This window comes from Rhincodon typus, chromosome 19 (assembly GCF_021869965.1).
Source record: "Rhincodon typus isolate 14 chromosome 19, sRhiTyp1.1, whole genome shotgun sequence".
Lineage (NCBI taxonomy): Eukaryota > Metazoa > Chordata > Chondrichthyes > Orectolobiformes > Rhincodontidae > Rhincodon > Rhincodon typus.
The window spans coordinates 36,105,773-36,132,525 of NC_063350.1; the positions used below are offsets into that span (position 1 = coordinate 36,105,773).

The 26,753-nt window shown below is 41.2% G+C and overlaps 1 protein-coding gene across 1 annotated transcript in view; it reads right to left on the bottom strand.

The window, feature by feature from the left end:
• Window positions 1-243: 243 nt before the first annotated feature.
• Window positions 244-26,753, bottom strand: part of LOC109912758 (cadherin-like protein 26) — an 81,159-nt gene continuing 54,649 nt past the window's right edge. Inside the window, exons 13-15 of the mRNA XM_048608430.1 lie at window positions 25,694-25,789; window positions 2,717-2,773; window positions 244-1,235 (exon numbers count right to left, since the gene is read on the bottom strand). Coding sequence (XP_048464387.1) covers window positions 1,032-1,235; window positions 2,717-2,773; window positions 25,694-25,789 — 357 coding nt within the window. The 3' untranslated portion in view covers window positions 244-1,031. The remainder of the gene's footprint in view (window positions 1,236-2,716; window positions 2,774-25,693; window positions 25,790-26,753) is intronic.

Consider the following 26,753-nt stretch of genomic DNA (forward strand, 5'->3'; position numbering starts at 1 on the left):
GAATATATCCAGCTATTGAATTAAGAATGTAGTTGTTTTTGACATCTTTTGGTAACATTGCCCCTATGTTGTAAATTAGCTGTGGTTAGTAACAGTCTGTCCTCTCATACTGTACGTAAAGGTACTTCACCCAGATCATTTGTATGCAGATGTGTCAAGCTCTGTACAATAGCCTGTGGCTTGCTTGATATGCCTGATTCACATTTAATCAATACAGCCATGAAAGCATTGTCTAAAACAACATTTCAAAAAAAGTTGTTTTCTTTAATGGTTAATAATAAAAAATTTCAAAGTATGGAGTAAAGCTAACAAAACTCAATGCATAAAAAGTATTTAAAACATTAAAAATAATAAAGGCCATTAAGAACCATATCCCTCTAGGATTCCCTTGATTATTATTACAAAAATAGAGACGCGGTGCAGTAACTTTTGGTCATGCACTTATCAGGACAAATGTAAGAATGTGAAATTTCTGGTCATCACAATTTATACAAGAGACAAACAGTTGGGTAGTATGCCACCTCTGATTGGCCAAGGCATTGACATCAAGAAAGCAGTACTAAATAATAGACTCTCCGTGTTTCTAGATATTTCGAAAAAGCACAAGTTCCTTTTTTTTTACAGAGAATGGGTCTCTGCATCACTTCCATCAAGCGATAAAGAGCCACATTTCAAGCTCAACTGATGAACTGAAATCGGTTGTTAGTATATCTATTAGCACACTTAGGATTGTTTAGCAAGTGCTAGGGAATCACATCTAATGGCAATCATTTTATTTGGGTTGTGTTAGTAATTCAGCAATATGTCCTTATTTTAACTAATATTTAATTTGTACTCCAATAAAAATAAGCCATGGATTTTTTTGTCATTTATGATATCAGTAAAGAATAATAACTTTAAAAAAATAGCTAAACGGGTGACATATCTAGACTTCATGTTTCAAAATTTTAACAGATGTTTACGGTGATATGAAGTAAGGTGATATTTGCTGCAGTTGAATGAAATTTAATTTGGGAAAGATTAACAGTAATTTATTTTAAATCTTTTTGTTGACAAATTTTGGCCAGTGGAATGAAACAATTTTCCAAGTTATCCAGGTAGCAGAATCCAGCATCACTTTCAGCCATAGCAATGGAATCAAGAGATGATGCTATGCTTTCTCCACCTTCATACTGATAAACACGAGGCTGATAGTGTCCTTGTGTATCTTCCTTGGCACTGTAATTGTTCAGTTTCTGACAAATAAAGCCAACAAAAACTTGAATTAATATAATATATTTTAATTACTAAGCATGTACACCTATTTTACTATTCCAAATGAGTACATGTTATGTTGAGCTGTCTTCATGTCTCTCAATCAATAGTTGTTTATGTCAGATGGACAGTATTCTAAATAGCATATGTTCAAACAATAACATTAAGGTTTCTGCTAACCATATAAATAAACCACCAAATCAAAACAACTGTGAGTGGCAGAATATTAACAAATTATCTAATAAGGAAGTTCAAGTCTATGATCCATAAATCATGTTTTCTCAATTATGGCAGCAATGAACAGATCATGTGTTGTTTACATTATAGTTTTTAGTGGCAGAATTCTGACGTTTATACTGATTCCTATGGGAATTAATGCATCACTTAAAGCTATTCACTTAAAGTTGTGATATTCAAGAATGCAACCTAAATTTTAGTTGAGGTCTTCCTGATCTTGAAGGCACTGCTTTCCTTAACATTTCACTATTGGAAAGTGTCACCATTTACTTCATTTCTCTCGCTGTAGTCATCAGTTGGACAATCCTAACTTCTAATCAATGGTGCTGCTGGCAGAGGGGTGACTCAAAAGATAGAGCCATGTATACATACTGTAAAAGAATATGCAGCAAATACAAGGGGAGACAATGACACATATGAATTAGAAATATTTGCATGTATTCAAGCAATGCAGTAAATTGCTAAATCACTTAACTCGAGGATTTCAGAGTTGGCTTAAAAGTAAATGTAAAAATTCAAGTAATGCAAGAAGATGAAGGTGTATAAATTGTTGCAATATATATTGTTACTGATGTCCTTGAATGTTGTTTGTAATGAGTTAAATGACATATTGTTTCATCACAAGGGGACTGTTGTCTACAATGAAGAAAGCTATAATGTTTCAGGAAGGTAAAGCTTTTGTTTTTTTTAGTGGACGTGGGTGTCACTGGCCAAGCCAATATTCAATGCCCATACCAGATTGCCCAGATGGTAGTTCAGAGGCAATCACATTGCTGTAGGTCTGAAGTCACATGTAGGCCAGACCAAGTAAGGATGGCAAATTTTCTTTCCTAAAGGATATTAGTGAATTAGAGGGTTTCCACAACAAACAACAGTGGTTACATGGTTGCCATTAGGCTAACTTTTAATTCCAGATTTTAAAAAAAACAAATTTCAGTATCTGCAATGGTGGGATTCAAACCCATGTCCCCAAAACATAAGTCTGCAGTTCCGGATTGCTATTCCATAACATTACCACCACGATCTTTAATATATTTACAGGTTTAAACAAACTGAGTAAAATAGTTTAGCATAATATGTATAAAATATTGTAAATAATTTGTTAGATACAACTTGTTTATTATAAAAGTATGTTTTGATACACCAATGATTCAGTGTTGTAGAACTTTAAAAAATCGCAATTTCTCATCAAGAGCCAATAGATATTTTTTCCTTGTTCCCTTACCAGATGCAGGAGCTCTTCAAACCTTGCCTTAAAAGTATCACAACGATTTAAGCCACCCTGAAATGTGCATTTCAAAATAATTTAATCACACAGTTCTATATAACTAGGATTCTTCAACAAAACTGAAATCCAAATTAATTTAATCATCTCCTACCCTGGATCATACTTTCCAAAAATCTGAACACCATGAACTTCTTGGCCAAGATGCTAATTTAAATAGACTAGAGCCCATATTTTGTGTACTACATGGTCTCCTGGTGCTTCAAAAAGGCATGAAGGAAAAGCATGATCGTTAGGAATCAGATGTCAGATACTAATCATATTGGTGTAGACACAAAAAAAAAGTGTTAGATGCTTTGTCTTTTTAAATAAAGGACTTAACACCTGGATAAAATATTCCCAGCAATACCGAGTTGCAGACCTACCCTGTCTACCAATGGTTTATAAAGGGGATGCCTGCTGGGTTTGGCCAATAAGGTAAGTACTTGGATTGCTTTTAAGCAGGTCTACTTGAAACTTCAAGTTAGAATTAGTGCATTAGATAAAAAAAGAATGAATATAACATCAATTTTGGCTCATCAGCCATGTTTATTAGTTGACACTGCACTCAGCTATCAAGACAAGATATTCACAACGTTGAGTAGTGGTGCAGTATGGAATAAATTACCCATCATATAACATGAAATGTTAGCCTCAAAAGTTTTAACAATTTACAATGATGTTACTTGTATTGTAAAAGAAAGTTACATTTTATTTACCATACAATTCATGATTCCAATATGTTCTCAGATTACAGTTAATACTCGCAAGATAGAATTTGATTGTTTGTAATTGACTTATGAAAATGATCATGGTTTCTATTATAATTTAATAATGACCTTTACTTGTGGAAAAGAGTAACTGCAGCACATGTAGAAGACAAAAGAAAGGTTTTTAGGAAAGTAGTCGATAGATATGTGTTTCCCTTAGACTTAACTGACCACCTTCTGTGGTCAAAAAGCAAATTTTGACAAAAGATTCCAGAATTAACCATAAATGACTGTTTTCCCTCCTGTCGCAGGAGGGTGGTATGAACATAAATGTGTCAATGCTTTATCAAAGATTGTTTTGTGTTCAGCATCACCAGATACCACAGTGAAAAGACTACACCTTCCTTATGATCAGAATTACTCCTTTAACTTTACAGTCTAATCAAAGGTCACATAACCAGGGATCGCATTAATCAGGTCCTGTAGTATTACAATTACTACTATGTAATATTTTCTCTTTGTTGACAATAGAAATAGGACCACTTACTTGTAGGCATTCAGTTTAATTCCTTCTAGATCTCATAACCTGTCAGTTTCACTGAACAAAATTCTTTGCTGTGCTCCAATTGGTTGACCCAGGTTATATCCCCACAGTACTGGAAATCTGTGCCCTCAATGCAGGATTTACTGATTTAACTGTGGATTTAAACATTTTAATCACTAACCTGAAAGCTCCATTGGGGATTTCCCATTGACCTGCAAACATTCCTGGATTAAATTGGGAAGTGAGTGGAAATATCTCAGTTGATGATCTGACACCATGTTTGGGGGGCTTTAGTCCTCTGCCAACATCCAAACCCATTCCCATTTCTGTGTACCTTTAATTTAAAATTCTATCAGTACAGCCCATGTCCTTTTGTGCCACTGTTCTAGTTGATGTGAAATAGCCCGAAATAGACTTGCAGAGTACTTAATCCAGATGAGTAAACATTTTACGTTAAATCTTTTTTTATAGTCTAAACACATTCAATTTACATAAATTACCTTTATTATCCTATTCCTCCATCCACTCATAATAGCTGTTGTCATCTGAAATCCTTCAATAGTTATAATAAGATGTTTATTCTGTACTGACTGGAACTGCAGATAATTCTTTGAAAGTGGCAGTCCCAACAATTTTCGATCAATATTTGACCTTAATAATTGAAACTATTAGTAACTTGATTGAGACAAGGTTACAAACTGGGGTATTTTATAAAATATGTAAAATAACATTATATTACATAAGGAAAATAATTTCAGAATGAGGGTAATCAATTGCCTCAGATCCCTAAAGTATGGACAATAATAAACACAGTTTTACTGACTAAGGATAGGGCCACTTTGAAACTATTCCAAATTAGGTTAACCAAATTGGATAAGCTAACTATTGGGGTACTGTTATGTTGCATGTGTGTATGGTGTGTGTAACTGATAGACATTGAATAAGAGAGACAGGCATAAAGACAACTGAACCTCTGTGTTTGGGATGTTTCCTTAAAACCATGGGTAACAAAATTATTCATTGTTCACCTCCTCCAAAATGGCAATCAACTGACATGAAAACAATCTAATTTGCGGGCTTAAAATATTTGTTGCTGACTGACACCCAGAAATCTTTTGATTGTTTTAAATCATTGGTCTGTTACAGTGTTATGGCATCTAAGTTGAAATGCCCTCTAAAATTAATCATTCTAATTACCATACCAACTAGCCTTTTCCCCACCCCACATGTCCTGAAGTTACAGCTTAGTGTGAAGTTACTGACACATTATTCGGGAGGAGTGTTTTCAAAGTTCGGCCTCTTGTGCTCTGGATCCCAGAAGAAATTGAAAACCCAGCCCCAAAGAGCCATACGTGATTGAGATTATTCATTGCATAGATATGTAAATATGGAATAGGGATGAATGGATTAAATTCATACAAGTGGAAATGCAGAAACTGTAAAAACTCTATACAATGGCTATTATTGCACTGCTTTCACTAGCAGGGAAATGATCTCTAAGCGCAAATTATTTCTCAGAAAATGGCAAAACAATGGCACATGTTAAATTATAATTCATCATTTATTATCCAACTTGGTGTGTATGATGTTAGAGCTGCTACAAATGCATTAAGAAAAGCATTTCAAAGAGAAAAAATATTGCTGTATTTTTCATTAAAGAATATGTGCAGAAATAAATATACTTCTAACTGCAGCTGATTTCTATAAACTCTTACTACTGGAACCTGAAACAGAGCTAATGGACTGCACCATCTTGGCATGAGTAGCAGCTTTCTGAGTTCGCTGACAGCAACAGCAAGGGCACTAGCTGAGTTTAACTGGTGAGAAGATTATAACTATATTCTTGGGAGCGTACTACAGATGTGTTTACCATAGAGCCACTGCAACAACCTCAGGTTATACTTTAGCAAACCTGGTAATCTGTTGGGTGTAGATTGCTGGGCTGCTATGAGATTCTGCAAATTCCTTTCTTAACACTGGTATCCAGAACATAGAACATAGAACAGTACAGGCCCTTCAGCCCATGATGTTGTGCTGAACTTTTACCCTGATCCTAAGGTCTATCTAACCTCCACCTCTACCTTATACCATCGTCCATATACCTATCTAATAGCCGCTTAAATGCCCCTAATGAGGCCGACTCCACTACCGTCTTCGGCAATGCATTCCACGCCTCTACCACTCTCTAAGTAAAGAACCCACCTCTGACGTCTCCCCTAAATCTACTTCCACTCACTTTAAAACTATGCCCCCTCGTAATAGCTCCTCCACCCTAGGAAAAAGTCTCTGGCTGTCTACTCTATCTATACCTCTGATCATTTTGAACACATCTTTCAAGTCACCTCTCATCCTTTGATGCTCTAAAGTGAAAAGCCCTAGCTCTCTCAACCTTTCCTCGGAAGACCTACCCTCCACTCCAGGCAACATCCTGGTAAATCTCTGCACCTTTTCCAATGGCTCCACAACTTTCCTGTAATGAGGTGACCAGAACTGGACGCAATATTCCAGATGTGGCCGAACCAGGCTTTTGTATAACTGGAGCATAACTTCACAGCTCTTGAACTCAATCCCTCTATTAATGAAAGCTAACACACCATGCGCCTTCTTAACAACTTTATCCACCTGGGTGGCAGCTTTCGGCGAACTGTGAACATGAACCCCAAGATCCCTCTGCTCCTCCACACTGCCAAGAATCTTTCCGTTAACCCTGTATTCTGCTTTCAAGCTTTTCCTTCCAAAATGAATCACCTCACACTTTTCAGGGTTAAACTCCATCTGCCACTTCTCAACCCAGCTCTGCATCCTATCAATGTCCCTTTGTAACCTAGAACAGCCCTCCGCACTATCCACAACGTGACCCACCTTTGTATTGTCCGCGAACTTACTAATCCACCCTTCCACTCCTACATCCAAAACATTTACAAAAATCACAAATAGAAGAGGACCCAGAACAGATCCTTGTGGTACACCACTTGTAACTGAGCACCATGTTGAATATTTTCCGTCCACTACCACCCTTTGTCTTCTAAGGGTCAGCCAATTCTGAATCCAATCTGCCACATTTCTCCCTATCCCATGCCTCCTTACCTTCTGCATGAGCCTACCATGGGGAACCTTATCAAATGCCTTACTTAAATCCATCTATACCACATCCACTGCTCTACCTTCATCCATGTGTTTGGTCACCTCTTCAAAGAATTCAATAAGGTTTGTGAGGCATGATCTACCTGTCACAAATCCATGCTGACTATCACGAATCAAACTGTGCCTTTCCAAGTGATCATAAATCCTATCTCTCAGAGCCCTTTCCAATAATTTGCCGACCACTGACGTAAGACTAATAGGCCTGTAATTTCCGGGATTATCCTTATTCCCTTTTTTGAACAAGGGACTGACGTTTGCCTCTCTCCAATCTTCTGGCACTATACCTGTGGACAGTGAAGATGAAAAGATCATTGCCAGAGGCCCTGCGAACTCTTCCTGCTTCCCACAGAATCCTTGGATAAATCCCATCAAGCTTGGGGGACTTATCTATCTTCAACTTCCTCAAAATTCCTAGCACATCTTCCTTACTAACAGCGACCTTCTCTGGCCTACCAGCCTGTTTCACACTGTCCTCCCCTACAACTAGGTCCCTCTCAGTTGTGAATACCGAAGAAAAGTATTCATTAAGGACCTCTCCTATCTCGTTAGGCTCCGTGCACAAATTCCCTTTACAATCCTTAATCGGCCCTACCCTGTCTCTGGTCATTCTCTTACTCCTCACGTACGTGTAAAAAGCCTTGGAGTTTTCCTTGATTCTATCTGCCAAGGTTTTCTCATGCCCCCTTATAGCTCTCCTAAGCCCTTTCTTCAGCTCCTTCCTGAATAACTTGTATCCCCCTAGAGCCTTTTCCTATCCTTGTTTCCTAAACCTTACATAAGCATCCTTCTTCCTCTTAACCAGTCGTTCGGCCTCTCTCGAGAACCAAGGCTCCCTCTCTTGACCGCATCTTCCCTGCCTGCTCGGGACAAACATATCGAACACGCGCAGTATGCATTCCTTAAACAATCTCCACATTTCTATAGTGCTCTTCCCTGACAGCATCTGTTCCCATTTTATGTTACCCAGTTCTTGCCTAACAGAATTGTAATTACCCTTCCCCCAATTATAAACCTTACCCTGCTGTATGTATCTATCCTTTTCCATGACTATTGTAAAAGTAACTCAGTTATGATCGCTACCGCCAAAATGCTCTCCTACCAACAGGTCTAACACTTGGCCCGGTTCATTGCCAAGCACCAAATCCAAAGTGGCCTCTCCTCGTGTTGGTCTATCTACATACTGTGTCAGGAATCCTTCCTGAACACACTGGACAAATTCCGCTCCATCTAAACTATTACAACTAAAATGTTTCCAATCAATATTTGGAAAGTTGAAGTCACCCATGACTACAACCCTGTGACTTCTACACCTTTCCAGTATCCGCCTCCCAATCCGCTCCGCCACTTCTCTGCAACTATTAGGGGCTCTGTAAAAAACCTGCAACAAATTGATTGCTCCTTTCTTGTTCTGGACCTCAACCCAAACTGACTCTGTAGACATATCATTCTCGAACTGCCTTTCAGTAGCTGCTATACTAGCCCTGACTAGCAATGCCACTCCCCCGCCTCTTTTTCCACTGTCCCTATTTCTTTTAAAGCATCTAAATCCCAGAACATCCAACAACCATTCCTGTCCCTGACTTACCCAAGTTTCTGTAATGGCCACAACATCATACTTCCAAGTACTGACCCATGCTCTAAGTTCATCCGCCTTATTTCTGAAACTTCTAGCATTGAAGTATACACACCTCAAACCATCTCTGTGTCCACAATTACGCTCCATCGACCGCATTTCTTTATTAACAACCTCACTCCCTGTTGTGTCTGTTGGAAGGCTGAATACCTCATCCTCTGAATTATAAATCTGGTTCCCCACCCCCTGCCAATCTAGTTTAAACCATCCTGTATAGCTCGAGCAAACCTCCCTCCCAGGATATTTGTGCCCTTCCGGTTCAGGTGCAACCTGTCCTTACTGTACAGGTCCCACCTTCCCCAGAATGTGCTCCAATTATCCACATAGTGGAAGCCCTCCCTCCTACACCAGCCCTGTAGCCACGTGTTTAGCTGCACTCTCTCCCTATTTCTTACCTCATTATCACATGGCACTGGTAGTAATCCAGAGATAAGTGCCCTGTTTGTCCTGGACTTCAGCTTCCAACCTAACTCCCTGTACTTGTTTTTCACATTCTCAGTCCTTTTTCTACCTATGTCATTGGTACCGATGTGTACCATGACTGCTGGTTGCTCACCCTCCCCGTTAAGGATCTTGAAGACACGATACAAGACGTCACGGACCCTGGCACCTGGGAGGCAACATACCATCCGTTCATCTCGTTCACATCCACAGAACCTCCTGTCCGTGCCTCTTACTATTGAATCCCCCACTACAAATGCTCTCCTAGTCTCCCCCCTTCCCTTCTGGGCCACAGGGTCAGGCTCAGTGCCAGAGACCTGTCCGCTACGGCCTTCCCCGGTAGGTCGTCCTGCCCAACAGTATCCAAAATGGTATACTTATTATTGAGGGGAACGGCCACAGGGAATCCCTGCACTGTCTGCCTGTTCCCTTTCCCCTTCCTGACAGTCACCCAGCTACCTTTTTCCTGTACCTTGCGTGTGACCACCTCCCTATAACTCCTCTCTATCACCCCCTCAGCCTCCCGAATGATCCGGAGTTCATTCAGCTCCAGCTCCAGTTCCCTAACACAGTTTTTGAGGAGCTGGAGTTGGGTGTACTTCTCGCAGGTGAAGTCAGAGGGGACACCAGCAGTGACCCTTACCTCCCACATCCTGCAAGAGGAGCAAGCAACTGCCCTAGCTTCCTTTCCCTCTACTCTAGATTTCCAGAAGAATAAAAAACAGCCTTACCTTACCAACCCTCCACACAGTTTTTTTTTTGGTTAGAGGAGGAGGATGGGTGGGAGACACTACACGTGTAGTGTTTCGGGTTTAGCCAATGCCCAAATATATCAATTCCTTCCTGGCTTGCGTTGTCTCCACACACCCGCCGCTGAAAACAAGAAGGCCGCTGCTGCACGAAGGAAGTGTTTATACAGGAAAAAAAAGACAACCTTACCTTCCCTTCAGCACTCTGTCTTGTGCTGCTGCCACTGAAAACAAGAAGGAACAATGGCAGCAATACTCTACACATCCATAAAAACCAGCCATAGCAGCAAGTTGATCTTTCTTGACTTTAGTCTAAGATTCCATTACTACACTCAGAATCTGAGTGACTCCCTGTATTTCTATGTTATAGAAGTTGAGCTAGCAACTATCAGACATTACATTGTGATTCTAATGATGTTGACCTCACACAGATGATTTCCAACCTCTACACAAAACCCTATGCCAGGTTGTTGCCAGATTCCTAATGCTCCTCAACAGCGACAACAGGATTTTCAGCAGCTTTCCAATGTGCCAAGCATTTCTGGCTGTGTCACCATTAGCTTTCTTCTGTAACCCAACTATTGAACCCTAATTCTACAGCAGAACTCATGTAACTTCCTTCTTTTGGTGAAGTTGTACTTGGGCACTTGAATCCTGGTCTAGCTGCAGCACCCTTAGGCCTGGTGTCTCATCATGTCCAGATCTTACCTCTACACTATTTGCTAAATTGCAGCAGTATCAGATTCTGAGCTGGCTGTTGTCAGTGCAAGAGGTGTAAGATTGAGCAAAAATCCCCATCATCTAAAATACCAGACAAGACCCTGAACTTTTCTAATATCTAAAATAATGGACAAAAGCCTGAGTTCTGGCTGCAGCAAATACACACAGAGCCAGAATAACTTCATTCTGGAACTATCGTTCAACGTGGAATTCCAAAATACACCTCCACTCCAAGGGAACAATCAACCAGACCTAACACTCTAGACTGAAACTAATTTTTCCACTTCGGGCTATCTAACCCCGACATTTTGGAACCTGTACAAATACCAGACATTCAACTTCAATCAATATTCATTCACAGAGATATCAGGCATTCAACATCAATCGGAATCCATGTACACATATTCTTAACTATCAGGAAGCCAATTGACCTCAAAGGGAACACCAGAAACACAATGACAATATAGATTTGAGAGGAGATAACAGAACACACAGTCTATATAACTGCCAAGCCCAAACTCACCAGGCTTCTGCAGAAACAACTTCCCCACAAGCTCCAGCCCTAACAAGCAGCTTCACAAACAAGAACCACAGAGGCTGAACAGAGAAGCTCAATCGGGAAGACAAACCAAGAGCCTCATCACAACAAAGGACATCTGAGGGGGTGGGGATGCCAACCAAGTGCTATCTGAACAAGAGTTTCCAGACACGGGCATGTTCCGAGCCAAGAGAACTGACAACAAGAATGTCAGTAACCAGATGCACTTTAAGGCGAAACTTTCCTCAGCGGTGAGCTGAAACCCTCGAGACCCCAAATTATCCAACCTAGCTGGCAGGAAGGGGAATATGGGTAGTGACAGTGCAGGGACCCCAAGGGTAGGATGCCTGATTAAAGTGTCTGTGATTAAAACTGTTGTTTAGTTTCTAATAGTGGTTAACCTGTGTTTAATTTAATAGTGTATTTAGTTACTGTCCTCTGTATAGTTGATTGTGTCAATTTCACTGTTTATTACTTTTGCCTTTTTTTTGTATGTTACTCACCGTTTGTATTTAATAAACACAGAGATTCTTTTCTCCTGAAACACCTGACTACTGCCTTCTTCATTTCACATTCCTACCAGGGATCTGGGGGTGAGTCAAACAATCTAAAAAATCAGCAAATTACTGATTGCAAACCAAAACGCTAAAGAGATAAAAAACGTGTTTCAGTCTTGGTCATCTTCCAGCTCCTACTATTCCACCGTGTTACAGTTCTTGGAGAAAGGAGAAAGGCATGAGGGATGAGTTATGGTAAAGTATCCACTCTCGTCATTTGCAGCTTGTAAGTCAGAGAATGTGGCACGTGAGGGGAAATAGCTTGTAATAATTGGACTCAAATATGATGACACTTTCACCCTCATTATTTCAGATGCATTGCTGGTCACAATCGCAGTCATTGTTGCTCCTGTGTACCATTTTCTCCCATGTCTTGTCATGCATCAATGTTTATTTCAGGACAGAACCTGTCAGAGATATGGTGATGGTAATGTAATTGCTAATTATTGAATTGCTGCCCATGTGTGCAGGCTGCGAGCTGTGGATGTGATATTTTATCTTTTTCTAAATGTAGGAGGGTGTGGTGAAATACTTGAATGTTAGGTATGAACACTGGCTGATTGATTGGCTTAGTAGAGTGATAAGGGGAATGGTATATTGAATCTGTGTGAAAGCAGTCATGCAGATTATGGGTAGTTATTTCAGAGATAGTAGGAACTGCAGATGCTGGAGAATCTGAGATGACAAGGTGTAGAGCTGGACGAACACAGCAGGCCAAGCAGCATCAGAGTACAGGAAGGCTGACGTTTCGGGCCTAGGAGGAAAAAGGGCCTAGGCCCGAAACATCAGCCTTCCTGCTCCTCTGATGCTGCTTGGCCTGCTGCATGCAGATTATGGGTTGGGCATTTGCAGATACATGCACTGACTGTGACCACTCGTGAGATCATTGAACTATTTGTGACATGTATTTGCATACTTGGAGCTGGACTCATTTCTCCTCTGCTTTATGATGTGTTTGTGGTCTAATCCTCTTTAGGCTCCCAAAATAAAGTTGCTGGAGTGCATGGAACTTTCTGCAAGACTCCTTATTTATAGTTTGATCTGTATGCACAATGGCAAAATTTTCAAAAATGCCCAGACCTTGTAGAATGGTGAACAGGGGAATTTAATTGGATGAGAGGGAAAACATTCATTTTCAAACAGCAGGTTAAAGCTTTGCTATTGAGTTCGCAGAGCCTTTCAGGATGCTTCAGTTTCCTGACCGTAAAATTGTCAATCTGTTTTGTATTAATTAGCATGTCACGAATACCTACTAATACTCCAGCCACTGGAGTTATGATCACTGGCACAATCCTGTTAGGCAAAATCAAGAAACACACGTGTTCACAAATTCAATGGTATGAGGTATGTACCTGGCATGCTAGACTGCTTCTTCTAAACTCTCGAGTACAAACTTCTTCACTAACTTGGCTCCTTCATGAACAGACGACTTCTTTGCAGTAGCAAATGCTTGCAGTACAGGAACTGAAGTCTCTCCATATTCAAGAAACTCATGAGAATTGTCAGTTAAATTCTTATCTGGCAAATACAGATTGTTCTGTGATGCCATCCATCTGTGTCACCCCAGCAGCCTCTGCCCAGTCCATAAAAGCAGCTACGAACTCATATGCCAAAGTCAGGTCATCAGTGAGAACTTGGGCAGACTCTTCTACCCTCTCTCCAGTCTGCGGATGGTCTGACAGATGTTTCCCTGCTTTCCTATACACCTTCATCACCTCAGTGTCTCATTATCTATACTGACCTTAGCAAGTGCCTGTCCTCTAGCAGTCCTCTGAATGTCAGAGGGCTTGGCTGTTTCTTACACCTCAAGTTGCAGAAACGTACCAGTGCTGTGCTCACCAGAATGTGACCTCTAAACACATTATTCACTTGGTGCAGGGTGTGGTGGCTGGCCTCGATCCTCTGAGGGATCTTCACGTTCATTAAGACATATTTGACTGATGGCCAGTTTGTTGAAGGATTTCTGAATGGATGGCTGGACATTATCTAACCTGATCTTCAGCACAGGCACATTCCTCTTGCTGGTCTGCAACCTCCACTGCCCACCCCTCCAAGGTGATGAGGACTGTTACGTCAAGCATAATCCTTGTGGCTGTTTGTTTTGGGCCAATCATGTTTTGCTCCCAGAAAGAAATGTGCACCATGACTTAATCACATCATTCAGTTAACCTTCATTAATTACATCTATCTGTTTATTTTAAGATTGTTAGTGCACCAGAGGTTTGCTTTTCAGTTAGTCTTGAGTTAACTGATTTACAGTAATTGGCATACTATGAAAGGACAGAGGGAGGAGGAAAATCAATCTGTAGTCCCTGTCAGTAAAGTATGTTGAAATGGATTTCAGGTTTAGACATGATCAGAGATAGTAGGAACTGCAGATGCTGGAGAATCTGAGACAACAAGGTGCAGGCCTGGATGAACACAGCAGGCCAAGCAGCATCATAGGAGCAGAGAGGCTGACGTTTCGGGCCTAGACCCTTCATCAGAAAAGGGGGAGGGGAAGGGGGTTCCTTAGAAGAGGCTTCGCAGTGGGGTTAAAATTGAATCAGAGATAGTAGGAACTGCAGATGCTGGAGAATCCGAGACAACAAGGTGCAGGGCTGGATGAACACAGCAGGCCAAGCAGCATCATAGGAGCAGAGAGGCTGACGTTTCGGGCCTAGACCCTTCATCAGAAAAGGGGGAGGGGAAGGGGGTTTCCCATGATCAGATTCTGTTTGCTATTCTACCCAGACAAGCAACAAGCACAATCCAACCTCGTACAATAAGATTGGCAACTTGAATGAAGCCTGATTCGATAAAGTCTCAATGTCTTGAAGAACACTCCGCAGACCAATGTACCATGCAGCTCCCCTCATTCTTCTGTCTCAAAGCACCTCAACATATTGCCTATCTGAACTGCCAATAGAAACATTGACACTTATTGTTGTGCCACCATTCAATCATGACAACTAAAGCGCAGTTGTTCACGCTTTTACTTCTGAGTGTTATGAGGCCATGTTTTATGTTTATAAAAATAAGGGCTGAACCTTACACTTATTTGTTTAAATGTGAGTTGTGTCGCATTTTTTTGGAGGGTGTCTTGCCATGAGATCAATTGTCGCATCTTAACAAATTCGCCTCATTAACTTACTGCCCCACCACTGTGATGTCCCTCACATCCGCTTCTAACCCCATTTTACCAGGCATTGTTCTTGATATAACTCTGCACTTACCAGATATCTGCCAAAAGACCAGCACCCCTCCCACACCATCTTTAAGAGGCCTTTGTGCACATGGACCAGCATTAGCAATCCACAAATCTTTGCTGTTCACAGCACTTTGCTGGCATGGCTGACACTCCCTCATTGTATTGTTGTAACCCCATTCTTTCACTTTCATTCCTGTTTGACTATTAGATCAAGCAGTTTTGTTGTCCTTAGGTACACCCTGTCTAAACGTCATCTGTAGGTCTGTACAAGCTACTGTGTCCCATGTGCTCACTATAGACCAGTATCTTGTCATTGTGCAAAAGGGGAACATCACATACAGCCAGACAATCAGACAAGTCTTAACACAGGCTTTTATTTACACTCATCAAAAGTGAAAACAAAACCAATAAAGGCTGCAAGCTCACCTCCACAATATAAACTAAATGCTGGCATCATGGCCAACAACTATTTCGCATTCCATGATTGTCTGCTGTGTTCAGCTCTCAACGACTGGAACCAGGTGTCAATCAGGCCCTGCCAGGCTTGTAGCAACCAATGCAGCCGAGTTCTGCCATGGACAGGGAAAGCCTCCTGCTCCCCAGAAAACTTCTTCCATTCTCTTACTTCCTCAGCATCCAAAATAGCGCCTCATTGCCTGTGCTAATCATGCAAGGCACACCTTGTCAGCACAATGGGGCATACTCTGGCCAGATTATACTGGAGGAGCTCCCCTAGACTGATTGAATCAGTGAAATCATATTTTTAGCAGCTCTATACTCTACTGCACTATGACCCTAGTCAAAGCATGGGCAGCATTGTATCTCCACCAGGCGTCAATCAGGGGCGTGTGTAGCAGTGTTATCAGCCATGGTAGCAGTGAATAGCCTTTGTTCCCCCATTAGACAGTTTTATAAGGTAGCTGGAGCCTCAAGAGCATAAGTTTCACAAAAATTCAGTGTTTTAACCAAACACTTCTGGTCTAGAACTTTGACTAAGTTCTTTATACTGAGGTAAACTATTTTTTTAACAATTATACTTCCAGTTCCAGGCGAGAACCCTGCAGAACTGCCAAACTGAAGTGAAGGAAGTTCTTTCAAGATATGGGTGTTGCCCCTAAGCGAAAGAAGAAAATCTCAATTTCTTACCTTCTAAACTTCCAATCTAACACACAACTGTTTACTTTGTTTGCTCATAAAGCTCTCCCAGCATAAACAGAAGTCCACTACTGTCCAGGAAGTCTTTCTCTCGCACTGATTTTTAAAAGAAATCACCATGGCTACAGAAATGTTTACAAGTTAATAATTGCACCTGTTCTCAGACATACAGAAAACTGATATACCACTCCTTCAAATTAAAAAATCCAAGCTCAAAACTAAATAATATTAAAATATATATAAATTACACCCCTATATCACACAATTAAACACATCTTGTTTAAGACAACAGGATTTTCTTGGTTGGCCACTAAGTGATCTTGCTTTTCCGTACCAGACCAGTCAAGCCATTTTGACCCCAACCTATAAAGAATATGGTGACAACAAATCTACTTGATATACCTTTCACCAAAGTGACTATGGTAAGGATCCGTCACATAATAATACTGAGTAGTCATGTATACTTGTATGTGAGCTTTGCACATCATAAAAAGGGAGTAGGAGAGACTGAGGGCAGAAACTATCCAGCCCCTGAGTGGTAGATGCAATGGCAAGTCAGCCAGGCGAGATTAGAAAAATGAGCTTCTTGACATCAAGAAAAAGAAGTCCAATTTTCCATCCGATGTTTTACTGGTGATATGAGAATCTCATTAGTGAGTGGTGAGAAACCCACTTACATGCATTAGTATCTCATTAATCCCTAATCCAGCCTCACTTGTATACAGTTTACTATACCCCCACCAGGTAGACAGAAGCAAATAGCAATATCCTGGCAAGTAAGTCAGAGGTCATCTGGCAGCTTCAGTTTACCACTTGGACCTCTGGGTCTCCACCTTGGCCAGCCATCCCTAATATCTCAGGATACACTCCATGGGAGGGACTGACTGCATCCTTTATCCAGCAAGCACCAGCCTCAATGCATTATCATCATGGCACATCTCTGATTTACTTAGAATATAGTTCACCACTTCAATACAACATTTTGGAACTCACTGATACCTTTCACTGCAATCTTGCTGCTGGGTGACTTTTTGCACACTCACCTTGTACATTTGAGTAGGGTACATCTCAGGGTACATTTCAGGGCTCTTAGCTTACTCATTTTGCACTCATTGACTTTGGGCCAACTTGATGCTTCTATTTCCGACTTGCCTTGTCTTGTTGTGCATTGCTACATCATTCAGAACTTGCAGTTTCACATTATTTCTGTCTTCCCTTTTCTCTTTGTGCAGATGGAAAACTAGGCAATTTATCAACTTTGCCAGCAGTAAACATGTTGCAGTACAGCACCATGCTACAACAATGTCACACTTGCATCATGGGCAGCTGTTTTCAAGACAAACACATTGAATGTGCTTCCACAAAATATTTGTGTCTTAAAATCTAACAGCTGTATTCCACAGTCAAAAGGGTTCACCACAGTCAGTCAAGGGTATTGTCCGATCTCAGTTCAGGGGCTAAGGTAACTGTCATTCAGCTGCTTGGGGGGGGTTCAGGATCAGGGTTTCTGTTTCATTACAATCCAGGGAGTGGGTCATGGTCAATCCCGCAGTTCGTGTGCAACCAGTCTGAGACCAGTGGCTACTCGGTTGGTGGAGCTGCACAGAGATCAGTCACAGAGGGGTCTGGTCACTCATTATTTGGGGATATCCTACCAAGTCAGCCCAGGGTGTAGGTGATGGTCAACACTGGGAGTCTGTTCACCGAAAGTGAGAGAGATTAGCAGTGGTCATTTCAGTGGGCGACAATTTCAAGAAGCCAGTTGTGGAGATTGAAGGCAGCATGCTGGGATACAGGGGAACAATAATTGTGAAAGGGAAACTAAAAATGTAAGGACAGGAGACAGTAAAGCATGGAAAGCCATAAGTTACTGCTGGAGGTGGCTCATCAAAGGTGGTAGCGTTAACATAGGACAGTGCATCTGAACGGTTTGCATAAGTAAGCTGTAAACATGGGACCCAGGGTTAACATAGGGAGATGAAGACTTAAATGAAAGTGTTAGCCGGAAACATGTGGAGATGGAAAGGAAACTTAACATAGACCTGACGAAGCTACCAAACATGACTATTTGCATGAGAAATAGCAAAAGTGAAAGCGAAAGACAGAGCTAAGCGATCAAACAACCAATGAATCAGACCTAAGCTCTGCAGTCCTGTCACATCTAGTCGTGAATGGTGGAGTTCAATTAAACAACTCACCAGAGGAGGAGGCTCCACAAATATCCCTAATGGAAGATTGCACAATGTTCAGCAACATTCATGACTCCTCAGATATTGAAGCAATCCATGTTCAAATGCATCAAGACCTGGACAATATCCAGGCTTGGGCTGACAAGGGGCAAATAACATTTGCACCACAAAAATGCCAAGCAATGGCCATCTCCAATAAGAGTCAATCTAACCACCCCTTGACATTCAATGGTGTTACTAAAATTCAATCCCCCATTATCAACATCCTGAGGTTACCATTGACCAGAAACTCAACTGAACTCGTTACATACACACCATGGCTATAAGAGCAGGTCAGAGGCTAAGAATACTGTGGTGAGTAACTTGCCCAAAGCCTGCCACCATCTACAAGTCACAAGTTAGGAGTGTGACGGAATACTCCCCACTTGCCTGGATGGGTGCATTCCAACAACATTCAAGCAGCATAGCACTATTCAGCAGTCCAATTGATTGGCACCACATCCACAACCAGCCATTTCCTCCACCACCGATGCTCAGCAGCAGCAGTGTGTACTATCTACAAGATTCCCTGCAGAAATGGACTAATGATCCTTAGACAGCATTTTTCAAACTCATGATGACTTCCTTTGAAAAGGGGAAGGGTAGCAAATACCTGGGAACACAAAAACCTGCAAAATCCCCTCTAAGCTACTCACCATCTTGAATCGGAAATATATCGTTGTTCCTTCACCATCTGTTGGTTAAAATCCTGGAATTCCCTCCCTAAGAGCATTGTGGGTCAACTCACAGCACATGTACTGTATCAGTTCAAGAAGGTAGCTCACCTCCATCTTCTCAAGAGCAAATAGGAACAGGCAATATTTACTAGACAGCCAGCGACACACATCCCACAAGTGAATGAAAATATATTAAGAATCTTTTCAATGGAGCAAGTGAGAGGAGAGTTCCCTAGAAGGACAGGCAGAGCCGACAACCCACTCTGCAAAGTTCTACATGTGTACTCTTCTATCCTGATCTAAATTGCACAACAGAAATGAAAATGGGCTGCAACCACAGTTTTACTGGACAGAGTAAGTCTTTTTTTCCTACTCTGAGGAAGTGTACTCTGTTTGCCTGTGACGCCATTCAAGAGTCGATTGCATTTATCAGGCCTTTACTTAGTATAGGTTAAAGACATCTGTAATCATAGAATTCTGCACGTGAACCATATATAGTGACAAACTACGTGGGAAACAAATCATGGCCATAAGCAATCTTGACCATGTCACTGGTCATTATAAGTTGATCAGAGTCATCCCTGCAAAGCAGAAGTAGTCACACATGATGTTAAAAGTGCGGCCCATGATTCAGAAAGACAATTCAAGATGTCAGAATTGATTTCCTCTGTAAGTATTTGGAAACATTCTCCTATATGAAATTTTCCTTTCTAATGTATTGTGTGAGATAAGTGGTAGGTTACAAGGTTTCAGTAATCCTACCACACTAACAAACTGCTACTCTACTTTTGTGGCATGGTTTTTGTTGCATACATTGGAATAAATTCCACTGTGTCAAAGGGACATGGACCAGCATTCCATGGCCCTCTTTATCAGAGGCCACTATGTCCCACCATATCCAGGATTAGGTAAACGGCCATTTGTGAGAGATGTAAATGCTGACTGCTTATATTACACAGAAACTGTTTTGTTTTTAATATTCCACATACGCTTTCATTGAAATCGTTTTGGCCTTAATACAACGAAGGCACAGAGAGGTTGAAAAAGGAACCAAAGCATCAGTACATCCAAGATGAGCAGCAAACTCCAGTGGCTTTCACATGAAGAAATCACAACTGAAGATCCCCTCAGGATATGGAAGAGGTACAGGAGTCCGAAATCTAACAGATAAGTAAGGCCCAATGCCAACGAAGACAAAAAAAAAGTCTCAGGAAACCATCACAGAATTGCGTCACCCCCTGGAGTAGGACTTACAGAAGATACAGTGAGAGAGTAAGAGAGAGAAAGAGAGAGAGACAGAGACCCTGTATGCACTCCATTGCGAAGGAAAACCGGAAATGAGGTAATCCAGCTCAACAGACTCCAGAGTTTAAATAACAGGCGGGAAAACACAACAGCGCTTCATCAGAGGCTGTACTGATGATGTTACCCAGCAGGGTAATGAAACGTCTGTGGAACAACGAACCAGCTCGATGAGCCAATGAAACACAACATCCATAACCCGACTACAAATCTACTCTAAAACCTTAGAGAGCATTGGAAAAATTGGGACATCATCATTAAACTAAGAATAACTGTAATGAAGATTCATGATATCTTATTATTATTTGGAAAGCCATTCTAAGGTGAAAGAACAATGCATTAATTTAAGCTTGATTTTTTCTTATTGTGTGCATTAAGAAGGGGAAAACATAATTATAGTTTCATTCTTGAGTTTTGTGAGTGCTGTTATGTTACCAGAAGTTGTTTATTGTATTACTAACTAGGGTAGAAGTGAAAACAAACTGCTATTGCCTAACTACAGGAGTCTTGTATGACAAAAAGACAAACATCCAGGAGGCCAGCCAATGTGTGCATCTTCAGTCAGAGCAAAAAAGTACTGCTCATTTAGTAGTGTTCAAAAAGTTGGGGTCGGGTAAATGGCTTAAATGGCTTTGAAGAAAAATCCAGAAGATGAAAACTGCTGGTATCTGATAATATGGAAAACCTATATATTAGCTCTGAAATTGTTTAGAAGCCAGTAAGAAGAAAGCTCCAGAGACTAATTATAGCCATGCCAGCTGAACAAGGAATTTTAAAGTGGCGATAGGGTAACCCTTCCCTGAGGCTCGAGGGTCTGTAAAGTCATTGTTGAGGGTAAAAGGATCGAATCTTTATTTCTAACATCTGCAATAAGGCCACTTCAACCAGTTCTTGTATGGTGTGAAGTAATTCATGTTTGTTTTCTTCTTTTGTGTGCAATAACTTTGTTTAAAAGTACTTTGGTAGCCTTTTGAGAATATATTCAGTGACTGATCACCATGGAAAACAAAAAGGAAAATAAGACTTATGGTTTATGAAGCCAATCCATTTTGAGGTCTTAAATAGTTTTGACTGCCCCACCCAAGGAATCTTTGCATTGTTCCAAATCTACAGTTGCTTGCAATGAAGAAACAATGTCTTCTATGATTAATAATTTAAATTGCTAAAACAGCTAGTCTGGTTTCATTCCTGGTAAACCATTCAATGTCCTGATTGGGTGACTAATACCTTGTTCCAAACCAAAAGCTTTCCATAATCTTCAATAGCTTGGCACTGTGGTGATACTCAAGCTTACACTAAATGTTTGACTTAGCAGGGATGACAAAAGTCTTGACTATTTCATACTCTCTGGGCTTCCTTTGGTCAGAAATATTACCCTTTCCTTTCCTTCATTTGTCTGATTAATGGATGGAAAAAGAAAGAGGCTGTGAACAGACTAAGAATGAGCAGCTTTATTAAACTCTTACTCTCTTAATGGAATCCCCACAACACTGTTGCTCTACACCTTCCTCTCTCTCTGTTATAGGCCATTACATGTCCTCTCTCAGTCAAAATCCTAAAATTGAAGATACCACAAACTAATCATTCTACACTTGTTTCATTCAACAAAGCCTACAATGATACATGCTATATGCATCTACTCAACCTGCCCTTTTCTGTTACATTTGGTTTGCAGGTGTTTTTGCCTGGCCTAGTACTCGACTACGCAGTGCCACCCCAGTATCTGCTACATGGCTAAAAGAAACATTGATGGCTAACCAGGTAACAGGTCTTCAGTTTCTAAAAGAATAAATGATCAAGGGATGATTTGGAATCAGTGATGTCAGCATGGGGTGGAATGCAAACACCATCCATAGTTTTCTCTTCATAGCAACTGTGGAATGTGGGTGAAATGGAATTTGAAAAGGTGCAGATGATATACTGGGTCCAACAATGCCAGTTACTATGCTCTCAGTACTAGCTGTATCAATATTCCTCAGTACCAACTCCTTGAAGGAACTGATCCTGTAGAAGGACCACTGGTAAATCCTCAACTACTTTATTGACACATTATACTGCTAGACCTTTCCAGCGGGGGTAACCTAGATTTCTAATTGTCAGCTGGGACCTCTGCTGCCTCTATAAAATTTCTCCCACAATTCCCATGCCCACACTTTGGTCTTAACCAACCCATAGCCACTAAGGTATATATCTCTAAGATAGTAGGCCTACACCTTGTTATCTAAGGTATATATCTCTGCCAGGTTTAGGGAAACAGATAGATTATTGAGCCAGAGTAAAGAGAGCTGTCCTCTACAGACAGCTGCACCATGGTAAATGACCTCAGAAATGAACATGACCTAAAGCAAAATAATGTGTTGGAAATCTGACAAACAGATAAAATGCTAGAATTTACTCAGCAGGTATGCCAGCAAAAAGAGAAAGATAAATAGACAAAAGTTTAGGGGCAAAATCATATTGAGACATAGGGGGCCTCACCGGTTGGCTGAAGAGCTGCCAAGGAACCCAGGATGACTTTTCATCACAAGGCTCTCTCAGGCAGTGGCAAGGCCATCCGCAGGTCTTCTTCTCAGGTCCTCGGGGAAGAAATCATGCATGATAAAAGATAGGATTTATGGACACTTAGAGAGACAAAAATTGATTAGGAATAGTCAGCATGGATTTGTGCAAGGAAAATCATGTCTCTCACAAACTTGTTTGAGATTTTTGAGAAAGTTACCTAAAAGGTTGATGATGGCAGATAGTAGATGTTGTTTATTTGGATTTTAGTGAAGCCTTTGACAAGGTTCTGCATGGCAGACTAATTAGTAAAGTTAGATCTCGTGGGATTCAGGGTGAGCTTGCCAATTGGATCCATAATTGGCTTAATGGTCGGAGACAGAAAGCAATGGTGGAGGGTTGCTTTTCGGACTGGAGACCTGTGACCAGCGGTGTTTCACAGGGATGGTTCTGGGTCCTCTTTTGTTTGTCATTTATATAAATGATTTGGATGAGAATATAAAAGGCCTGGTTAGCAAGTTTGTGGATGACACCAAAACTGGTGACATTGTAAACAGTGAAGAAGGTTTTCTAAGATTACAAAGGGATCTTGATCAAATGGGTCAATCTACTGAAAAATGGCAGATGGAGTTCAATCTGGATAAATGTGAGGTATTGTATTTTGGTACAACAAACAAGGATAGGGCTTACACAATTAATGGTTGGACTTTGGGTAATGTTGTAGAACAGTGGGACCTAGGGACGCAGATACATAATTGTTTAAAGTTTGCATCACATATAGACAGGATGGTTAAAAAGGCATTTGGCACACTTGCCTTCATTTCTCAGTCCTTTGAGTATAGCAGTTGGTACGTTATGTTGAGGTTGTGTAGGACATTGGTGAGGCCTCTTCTGAAATACTGCATCCAGTTCTGGTTGCCCAGTTATAGGAAGGATATTATCAAGCTGGAGAGAGCTCAGAAGCAAGTTACCAGGATGTTGCTGGGTATGGAATGTTTGAGTTATAAAGAAAGGGCTGTATAGGGCATTGGACTGTTTTCACTGGAGGTTGAGAGGTGACCTGATAGAAGTTTATAAAATAATGAGAGGTATAGATAGAGTTGATGGTAGTTGTCTTTTCCCTAAGGTGGAGAATTTCAAGAGTAGGGGATACATTTTTAAGGTGAGAGGAGAGACATTTTAAAAAGACATAAGAGGCAATTTTTTTACACAGAGGGTGGTTCACATATGGAATGAACTTCCTGATGAAATGGTGGATGCTGGTACAATTACAACGTTTAAAAGGCATTTGAATGGGTATATGAAAAGGAAAGGTTTAGAGGGATATAGGTCAGGAGCAGGCAGGTGGGACTAGTTTAATTTGGGATTATGTTCGGCATCGACTGTTTGGACCGAACAGTCTGCTTCCATGCTGTTTGACTCTATGACTCTGTGGCTACAACTCTTCTGCTCATCAGTTCCACTGGGGAGGTGATCTGAAAGGCAGGAAGTGGAGTCCCAGAATTCAGAAGCAACACAGGCTACAGGCAAGTAGTATGATAGGGATAGATTTATGGAGTGGGAATCATGAGAATCATGAGAACAGCATGTAGAGGGGCTGGGCGCAGGGCGCAGGGCAGGGCAGAGCTGGGAAACTCATCAGGACCCCACAGTAAATTCCCTCATTAGACTCTAAATGATAACCATTGATTAAGGGACACCACCCTGGCCCCAGAAAGGTGACAAGTGCAATGCTCCCAGCTAATCAAGTCAAATCCCAGAATGAAACTTGGTTTGATTGCTTATAAGCTTCATTTTTCTTTTAGTTTAGGTCAGTAAATGATCATATTCTCAAAAGGTTGCCAATGTACTTTTAAAAAAAGAACAAAAAAGATTATTAAACAAAAGAAAGAACATGAACACTTAATCCTGTACAAAAAAAAGCTATTTTAAATGGTCTCATTGCAAATATCAGAAAAAAATGATTCAACCCTTTTACCCCCACAACAATCTGTCTGAACCTGTTGGTTCAGCTGGCATGCTGTATTCCATTCCTCCCCAACTGTTTTCTACTTTGACCCAATTTGAGGCTTGAAAATAGTTGCCTGCTCAGTGAAAACTGTGAAGTTGGGGGTCAGTCAGCGTGGGGTATCTGCATGTTGGAGTGGAAGTATACTTCCAACTCAGTCAGGGCTCCATGACAACCATGGCTGCCTGACCTCCCAACCACAACATTTCAGCTCACGATCTCACTTGTGATCCTGACTCCTGTGTCTGTGCATTCACATAATTCCATTCTCCTTAGTTAGTGTCTCTTCCTGGGACCCCTATACAGGCTGCTAACTCAGCTCACTTACGAGTGTCCTCAACAGCCTTGGGGACACTTTTCTTCTCTGACGTTCTCACAGTTCTTCTGCTTCTAGAGATTTCTTCTAAACAATCCAAGACTTTTCTAGCAGCCTTGGCAGCTTCAACTGCTAAAAACAGACCATCTCGTGTTAAGGCTTGTTGTCTTTTTCTTAGAACCATGGATATATTTTCAATAGTATGTATAAAACTCTGCTTGCACAGAATCTATAGCATTGTGAAGGCTACATTTCGGGAATTGCCCTTTACAGCAGTCACAAAAGTATGCCACATGTAGTACCATTTGCTGCAGTTTAATAAAATCAACCTCATGATAGCCAGGTCCAAAAGTTTTTGAGTTTCAAAAATTAGTAGTAATAATACATTTGTCTCACGATTTTCCAGTTCAAGTTGCTCTAAATTAAAAGATACATTTACATAGAAATGCTTAATAAAAACCCATTCTCTTCCATATCTGACTACCTTGCAATTTCTTTGAAGGAAAACATTTACTTCTTTTACTTACCCTGAACTGGTTATCAAGATTTAAGTTATTGAAGGAACCAATTGCTTCACTGCCCCAAGTTGATTGTTTTACAATAGACACTTTCTCTGGAATATCCTGAAAGTAAAAAAGAATAATAGATCCTCATATTATTTTAAGGAAATAATCTATAGTTCATACTTAGTAGTTGTAGGTATATTTATACCCCTTGTCATTAAGAAGTTCTAAAGCTTAGACAAATCCAGACGAAAGTATGTCCTAACAATTGTCATGTCCATGCCGCAAATATAAGATTTGTCTGGTCTATTTCTTTTAATGACGTATGACGAAATTGATAATCAGAAAAAAAGTTGCATTTAGAATTTGTAGGATTTTCTAATGAATAAAGTTGAAGAAAACAAACAAAAAGTGAATCAGTTGCTAACTAATAAACAAATGAAAAACCACATACACGGACGCAACTCCGCCCACCGCCAGTGCAACTTCGCCCACAGCCGACGCAACTCCGCCCACAGCCGACGTCGACGCAACTCCGCCCACAGCCTCCACAGCCAGCAGCTCCGGAGGAGACAGTAGCACCCAGCCCTGCTGAGTCTTCACCATCCCCCCAGACCTACCCCTTAGTGAGGACGAACGGTCAGTCCTCAGTAAAGGGCTCACCTTTGTCCCCCTCCACCCACACATCAACGAATACCGCTCACGCTTGGACATAGAGCAGTTTTACCACTGCCTCCGCCTCCACGCTTACTTCTTTAACCCTGAACCTAACCCTCCCTCTACTGACCCCTTCTCCCGCTTCCAACACACCCCCTCCTCCTGGACACCACCCCAAGGCCTCCTACCCTCCCTCGACCTCTTCATCTCCAACTGCCGTCGAGACATCAATCGCCTCAACCTCTCCACCCCTCTCACCCACTCCAACCTCTCCCCTGCAGAACGTGCAGCCCTCTGCTCCCTCCGCTCCAACCCTAACCTCACTATAAAACCCGCGGACAAGGGAGGCGCAGTTGTAGTATGGCGCACTGACCTCTATATCGCCGAGGCCAGACGCCAACTCTCCGACACCTCCTCCTACCGCCCC